Source organism: Corylus avellana, chromosome 7 (genome assembly GCF_965113065.1).
Source record: "Corylus avellana chromosome 7, dhCorAvel1.hap1.2, whole genome shotgun sequence".
NCBI lineage: Eukaryota > Viridiplantae > Streptophyta > Magnoliopsida > Fagales > Betulaceae > Corylus > Corylus avellana.
The window spans coordinates 22,441,510-22,450,131 of NC_142496.1; the positions used below are offsets into that span (position 1 = coordinate 22,441,510).

At 33.5% G+C, this 8,622-nt stretch overlaps 1 protein-coding gene across 1 annotated transcript; it reads left to right on the forward strand.

The window, feature by feature from the left end:
• Positions 1-3,060: 3,060 nt before the first annotated feature.
• On the forward strand, positions 3,061-8,364 carry LOC132185761 (cytochrome P450 CYP72A616-like). Its single transcript, XM_059599540.2, has 5 exons — positions 3,061-3,352; positions 3,574-3,794; positions 5,912-6,156; positions 6,561-6,936; positions 7,939-8,364. The coding sequence occupies exons 1-5, from the start codon at positions 3,076-3,078 to the stop codon at positions 8,362-8,364; spliced, it is 1,545 nt and encodes a 514-aa protein (XP_059455523.2). The 5' UTR covers positions 3,061-3,075.
• The last annotated feature ends 258 nt before the right edge of the window (positions 8,365-8,622 follow it).

Consider the following 8,622-nt stretch of genomic DNA (forward strand, 5'->3'; position numbering starts at 1 on the left):
AGCCACTCCCTTTGGCCATGGGGTGGCCGGATGGGCCAATTGAATTAATGTGTGATTTGTTGGTTGCAGATGGTCTTTGATAGCTGGGTCGCTTCCAGGCCGAACAGACATTGAAATCAGGGAAAATTACAGTTTACCCCCTCAAAGTTGACAGCATTTTTCAATTCGAATATCAAAGTTTCAATTTTTGCAATTCACCCCCACAAAGTTCTAATTTTTTTTCAATTCGACCAATATTATCTCAAAATTTCCATATTGCCCCTGATTTTTAGTTCTATTTTTTTTGTTTTTTTATAAAAAATAAATAAATTTGGGGGTGCAAAAATGGCCAGATGGCTAAATTTTTTTAAAATTTTTTTATAAAAAATAAAAATAAATATAAATTATGGGCAATATGAGAAGTTTCGAATACAATTAGTCAAATTGCAAAAATTTGAAATTTTGGGGGATGGATTGCAAAAATTGAAACTTTGGTGTTCGAATTGAAAATACTGTCAACTTTGGAGGGGATAAACTGTAATTTTTTCTTGAAATCAAGAACTACTGGAACACAAATATTGGAAAGAAAATTCAGGAGGCCGGAGATCACCCAAAACGAAGGCCATCAAGTGATCCAAGTCAACCCCAAGCTAGAGATCAACCCAAATCCCTCCATGGAAAGTAGTTCACCTAAGCATACAGGCTTATCATCTGTGGTCCGAACTAAGGCGACAAGGTGCACCAAAGTTGTCGTAACCTCCGGCCCATAAGAACACGTACGACCAATCCCACGCCAAGCTCCAGTCATCTTTAACTCCTGACCGGCCGGTTGACTTTTCAAACCCCATTTCGGAAGAGGATTTATATGCCCAAAGCCCAAGGATGGCCAGCCACCCCAAATGGCCATAGCCAGGCAGGCTCAACTGTTAGGCGAGTTAGGCCGGCGCTTAGAGTCCCGATTTCATAAGTCCTAAATTTTTTTTTTCTAACGCCCCCCCAAAAAAAAAAATTGCATAAAAATTTAAGACCCTCAACACGCTTAAAAAAAATATTATTACTTGTTTATAATATCAAGGCTCTCAACATACTTTCTTGAGGCCTTCAACGTACTTTAAAAAAATACTTTATTTATTTATTTATTTTTTTTAATATGGAGGTCTTAGTATGCTTTCTACAGAACGGCCACAACCTCAACATGCTTTAAAAAAATAATTTTATTTTTTTATAATATTGAGACCCTCAGCATGCTTTTGCTGCACAACGACCACAACTCACAAGGCCCTCAACATGCTTTCTTGAAGCCTTCAACATACTTTAAAAAAATACTACTATTTTTTTTTATATATAATATAGACGTCCTAGCATGCTTTTTACAGAACGACCACAACCTCAACATGTTTTTAAAAATATATATGTTATTTGTTTATAATAATAAGCCCCTCAATATGCTTTAAAAAAATAATTTTATTTTTTTATAATATTGAGACCCTCAGCATGCTTTCGCTGTGCACAACGACCACAACTCACAAGGCCCACAACATGCTTCCTTGGCTGTACAATAAAAAATAGAACAATAAAACCACAACTCAGTTTTATTGTTCTATTTTTTTATATAGATAAATCGTGTTTGTTTAATTTTTTAATATTTTAATCAAATATTTCTACCAAAAAATATGCATCTTGAAAAGAAAAACTTGAAAAAAAAAAAAAAAAAAGTAGAAAAGCTGATTGAATCTCAAAGAGGAGCTCTAAATAAATTTGTTATTAGCAAAAAACAAAATATAGAGGATAATTTAGGTGAAAAACTTGTAAATGAACAAGAAATTCATCAAAAAGAATTAGAAGATAATGAAAATACTATTGATATATCTAAGTCTATTGGTACAAATATTTGAATAGTATCTAACTCTATCCCTTTCCTCATTTGAATAGGAAAAAAAAAAAAAACTCTATTACAAATATTTATGACCCAGGCCAATAGAAAAATATTGATGCAAAATTAAGAGATTTATTAGTAGAAAATGAGTCCAATAAGATAGTAATATAGATTTTTCTAAAGATAAGAACTCTAAGCATTTTTTTAGTACATATTATATACGGAAATTATCAAATGGGGAAAAGCATAATAGAAAATGACTAGTTTATTCAAAAGATTTAGACAGAGTATTTTGGGGAGAATAATGATTTTTAAATAAAAATATAATAACAATAATATTAAAATAAATATTATTTAATTAATATTTAAATATTTTATAAAATAAAGCTCCATTTAAAAGTTTCGCCTAAGGCCCTAAAAACCATTGGGCCAGCCCTAGCCGTAGCCACCCCCAATTTTTTTTAATATAAATTTAATTAAATATAATTTTTAATGCTTTTTAATGTTTTTAATTTTTTAAAAAATTATTATTTTTAATTCATTAATTATATGGACACGTGTCCGTCAAATTTTGGACGAAATTTTGACGGATGGACAATCTCCATCTTTAGGCGAACCAGTAATAAAAAGTAAACCCTATGGGTCAAAAAATAAATAAGTTAAATCATAAGGGTGAATAAGGTATTTAACCCTTAAATTTATCTCTTTCTACTTACTTAAACTTTTGAAATAAGTGATTAAAATGTTGATTAAATTAATGATTAAATTTATCATTTATATATATAAATTTACTTAAATTTTTTGAATAAGCGGTGATTTTATAAGACTTCTCTTGGCCTTGTTAATAACTTTTCTCAGTTAATGATTCTCTTGAAATCCTTAATCATGATGAAGCAAATACCAAGCCATATCAAAATTATAATCTGGCAAAATCTTTATTTTTTTATTCATATAAAAAGAAAAAGATGATATCAGAACCAAGATTTTTAATAGTATAAGGTTGAATTTGAGTAGATGAGGGGTTCCAATCACTAAGCAAAAAAAGAAAAACAAAACAATAAGAAGGACGATGAGTCTCAATAATTAATTCTTCCTTCTTTTGGGACGGAGGTAGATTACTGACAAAGTCATCAACCAGCTGGCCTGATAAATATCCTCGGTCGACGCTGCTCTAAATATAAAAGCTCAAGCGTTTGCTTCAAACTTGCAAGCTAAAGAAGATGGAAGATTACATTTTCAAACTTCTGGCAATCTCTTCTGCTTTACTTGTTCTTTATCCTGTTATCACAGTTGTTCATGCCATTTGGTGGAGACCCAAAAGGCTTGAGAAGCAATTGAGGCAGCAAGGGATCAGAGGAACTTCTTACAAGCTTTTGCATGGTGATACCAAAGAGATTAAGAAGTGCAGCAGGGAGGCATGGTCCAAACCGATGACCCTAGACCACCAGATTTCTCCACGTGTCTCGCCATTCTTTCATGAATTGGTGCAAAAATATGGCAAGCATGCAATTAACTTCTTAATTACAAGCTTTTTTTGTGTAGAGAAAAATGGTTTGTATCCAAAATTGTCGTTGCATGATTCCAGATTCTTAATTAACAATTTTTCTGTCTCAAAGACTGGAAATTAATTTATCAATTTTTTTTTTTTTTTTTTCTTTTTTAAAGTTTCTTGAGGGTTCTAATGGTGTAATATATATATATGGGGAATTATTCTGTAGGAAAACTGTCCTTCTTTTGGAATGGAACAAGACCAAGATTGATGGTAGGGGACCCAGAGTTAATAAGGTTGATATTAACAGATAAGAGGGGTCATTTTGTAAAGATGCCACTGAACCCTATTGTGGGTGTGCTACAACTGGGACTGGCAAAATTGAAAGGAGATCGATGGGCCAAGCGCAGAAGGCTTATTACACCTGCTTTCCACCTAGAGAAGTTAAAGGTACCCCGAAAAAAACTTATAAGCAATGGAAAATTAAATACAGATTTACCAGCGGTTCAGTAGTAGACCCCTGCCTTTTACCCTTTTTATTTTTTTATTTTTAATTTTTTATGAAATTTACAATACAAAAGATTCCTATCTATATAAACATGGCATTGATTTAATTACCATAAAACTTCTATACGGTAATTATCCTATAAGAAATATATATGTATTATTTGAATGTACACCTCCATCACACATGTTAATCCCTAGCTACTACAAGTACAAGTAGAGAAGTAGCCTATTTGATCTATGTTACATATTTTTTAGAGTTTTGGAGAAAGCTAATCCCCCATACATTTTGGCTAGGGACATCTCTTTCTAATATATATATATATATATATATATATATATATATGGGGAAACTTCACTTACCCACATCAAACTTTCGCGCTTTTTGCAGACACCTCTTATTTTTCAAAAACTCTCACTTTCATGTATCAAATTTTTAGTTTCGTTCACTTTGCCCCTTCCGTTAGGATTTTCTGTGAAATCCTAACTGGAGTTAAATTACTAAAATATTATTATTTTTTATTAAAAATATATTTTTTTAAAAAAAACTCTTGACCTGTGAGTTTACTGGTGGATCTAACCCACCCGTATTGTGACCCATGGGTCATATTGTTATTATTATATTAAAAAAAAAAAAAAAAGTGTAAAGAAGAAGAAGAAGAAGAAGAAGAACACGGGTATTATGCCAACTTTCTTTCTTCACATGCATGAAGGGTATTTCCATACAGTCATCTGCAATGCCCCGGAGTTCCAGAACACCACAGTAAACCATGATCTTCACTTCATATCGTGGCACAACCCCCGAAACAACACCCGCATTTTCTCACAAGCGATGACTTTAAGAGCATGGTAGGCAGCAATGCCCCTTCGCAAGGAAATTTGGCAAAAATGAAGCTGTTCTTGAGAAGATTGATTTTGAGCTTTTGGGCCGCAGTGCCGATGGATTTGTGCGTGGTGTATGGTTTAATTATCAAGAAAATGCAAACCTGACTGTCCTACATCAGGAAATAGCAAACACCAGTGAACTCAAGCCAGGTCCAAGTCGTGCTGAGCAGCACCTGGATTTTCTTGATAATTAAGCCATCCATTGGGTGACTTGTGACCCGCCAATGGCCGGGTCACTTGTGACCCTCCGATGGGTCACAAGTGACCAACCGGGGGTCACAAAGTGACCCTCGGAACGGGGTACACTTTTTTTTTTTAAATATAATAATTATAATAATTTTATATTTATAAATAAGGGTAAATTTGAATTTTTTTTAAAAAAAATTAGGGGTATAAAGGACTTTTACTCATTTGACCATTTGATTTAGTTACAAAATCCTAACGGAAGGGGCAAAGTGAAAGAAAATAAAAATTTGATACATCAAAGTGAGAGTTTTTGAACAATGGGAGGTGCCTGCAAAAAGCGCGAAAGTTTAGAAGGGGTAAGTGAAGTTTCCCCTATATATATATCCTTTTTCCTCACATTTTTCGGACTATTATGACTGTTTTTCGCAATTCGATGGAACTCTATGTTGGAAGTCCCACATTGCCTGTGTATTAAGGAGATTGGCCATTTATAAGTTGAGGGGAAACCTCAACTCTTGAGCTAGCTTTGGGTTGAGTTAGGCCCATGACCCATTTCTAACATGGTATCAGAGCCTAACCCAATTAATTGGTTGTGGCCCACCGTCACCCATTGTCGCACGTGTTGGCTTGAATGTCCTCCCGCCACACGTGAGGGGGCGTATTGGAAGTCCCACATTGCCTGAGTATTAAGGAGATTGGCCATTTATAAGTTGAGGGAAAACCTCAACTCTTGAGCTAGCTTTTGGGTTGAGTTAGGCCCAAGACCCATTTCTAACACTCTAAAAAATATATCCCATCAAATAATTACAGATTGTTAACCATCGTTATATTAAAAAAAAAAAAAAAAACACTGAAATAAGGGCATTTCATGGATGTTCCAGAAATTGATTCTGTGCAAAACAAATTATTGTTTTGACAATATCCGAAATTATTGTTTGATTGAGATTAATCATCAAATAACTTTTACTAATTGTTGCACTAATTAAGTACAGAGAATGGTTCCAGCTTTTGAAACCAGTTGTTTTGGGCTGATTGATCGGTGGGAGAAATTGATTAGTCCTCAAGGATCAGGTGAAATAGATGTTGCACCAGAACTCCAAAATCTTGCTAGTGATGCCATCGCTCGGACAGCCTTTGGAAGCAGCTTTGAAGAGGGCAAAATGATATTTGAACTTCTGAAAGAGCAGACCAAATTGGTTCATGAATGCTTTCAAAATATTTACATCCCAGGTTTCAGGTACTCCGGCCGGCCGGCGCCAATTATTATTAGGCTTAATATTTAGTTGACATTTTCAAGGTCTACATCAGATGTGTCACAAACAGTTTCCTGGGATTTAAATAAAGCATATGTAGTTGACAGAAATATTAATGTTTACCAATTTTGAAAATGATGGTATTGACTAGCTAGTCCCATAGCCAATAATTCAATTCGGGGATTAGATAAAGCTTTGAAGATGTCAAACATGAAATATGATTTAAGTATTAACATTAAAGGTTAGATTAAAATGACAAATAATTTACTAAACTTGTTTAAAACATAATAATTCAAAAACGAAATGAAAGGTGTCCAATTAAATCTTTATTTTAATGCTTAATTAAATAATTATAGTTGCATGCAAATTAATGCTTATTTGTTCTCAGATTCATTCCCACTGAGAAGAACAAAAGGAGATACAATATAGTGAAGGAGATCAATGCAATACTAAGGGATATGATCCGCAGGAAAGAGGAAATAATGAGAATTAATGGAGATTCGGGCAACGATGATTTACTAGGCTTATTGTTGCAATGCAAAGAGGAATCCGACACCAACAATAATGGTCTGACAATTGGAGATGTTATAGAGGAGTGCAAGTTGTTCTACTTTGCCGGCCAAGAGACCACCGCCACCTTGCTCACGTGGACAATGATTGTTCTCTCTATGCATCCCGATTGGCAACAAAAGGCAAGGGACGAGGTGCTACACATTTGTGCCAAGAGAACACCTAATTTCGAAGCCATAAATCAACTCAAGATTGTAAGTTTCCATATTCAATGTTGCATGTGTTAGATTAATTCTCAACAGCACGTAATTATTCTTTAATATGGATAGAAATAACGGAAGCATGTCTTGGAAAGTCATTTCTTTTCCTTTTTCTTTTGTGCTTCCTTCTGTTTCTTTTTGGAGTATTGGTAAAAGTGATTCATTTGGTGCTAGAAAAGAGAGGCAAAAATAGAACTTGAGCCCCTACAGTTAGTAAATTGATGGGAAAATTTCACTCACTCCCAATGCATTTGGGTTATTCCAATGTTAACCTTGAATTATCAAAAGTTGTAACGGGGTTGTTTTATTTCTTACACCCTTTTAATTTCACCCCTCAGTTAAAATTTTGTGTGAAATCCTAACGATGATCCTAAAATGACTAAAGTACCCATGTTTTTTAAATAAATAAAAAAATTGAAACATCCTTGGCGACCCACGGCTAGCGGTGGTTTAGCTTTTATTTTATTTTTCCTTTCTTTCTTTATTTTATTTTATTTTTTATTTTGCTGTTATACATTTATTTTTTAATTTTAAAATTAAGATAGTAATTTTGTATTTTTTATAAATTTTACAGAAGTATAATAAACATTTTACATGTTTATGTTTAAGTTAACGCAAAACCCTTACTATAGTGGTGAAATTAAAAAGAATTGAAAAATGTGATCTCTTTTAATAATTTGAGGTTAACATTGCAACATTCATGATACTTCGGAGATTAAGTGAAGTTTTTTCTTAAAATGAACTTTAGGGGTTGTAGTTAATTATAATCACCAATTTGCCTTAAAAATTTCTAAGACAATTCTATATATCTACCAATTAAGTCTTTAAATGAAAGAATTGACTTTACAAGGTTAATACAATAATTTAAACAATTTTTTGTTCTTAATTCTCTCTTTTCATTCATGTAAAAAAGACCAAAATTTCCTTAATTTATGATAAAATATATTTGGTGTTCTAACTTATAATCTACATGCATCGCATGTGCCTTATTTGCAGGTACCAACGATATTATATGAAGTCCTTCGACTATACCCTCCTGTGGTTTCTCTCTATCGACATACCCACCAGAAGACCAACATCGGAGGCCTATCCATCCCTGCCGGCGTTGACTTGGCATTACCAGTGCTGCTGCTACATAATGATCCAAATTATTGGGGAGAAGATGTTGAGAAATTCAATCCTGAGAGATTTTCTCATGGGATTTTGAAAGCATCAAAGGATCAAATTGCTTACTACCCATTTGGTTGGGGTCCTAGAATATGTATTGGCCAAAATTTCGCCATGGTAGAAGCAAAGATGGCTCTTGCTATGATTCTTCAACACTTTTCCTTCCAACTCTCACCATCATATGCTCATGCTCCTTATCCTGTCGTTACTCTTAAGCCACAACATGGTGCTCCAATTATACTCCACAGAATCTAAGATGTTTGATTGTGTGGATGAACAAATTCTGATATATGTAGTTGCATAATAAGAAGATGGATTCTTAGGTAAATTTTTAGTTTCGAGATAGAGGATGTTTGGTACCCAATACTTGTCCTTTTAAAATTGTCTTGTTTCTGTTAAATTATCATTTATCTCAAAAGCAAAAGTTTAATGTTATAAGAATAAATGAATTTAATCATTTAATTTATATTCTAACATGCTCCATCATGTAAGAGCTCAAGCTCGAATGTAGAA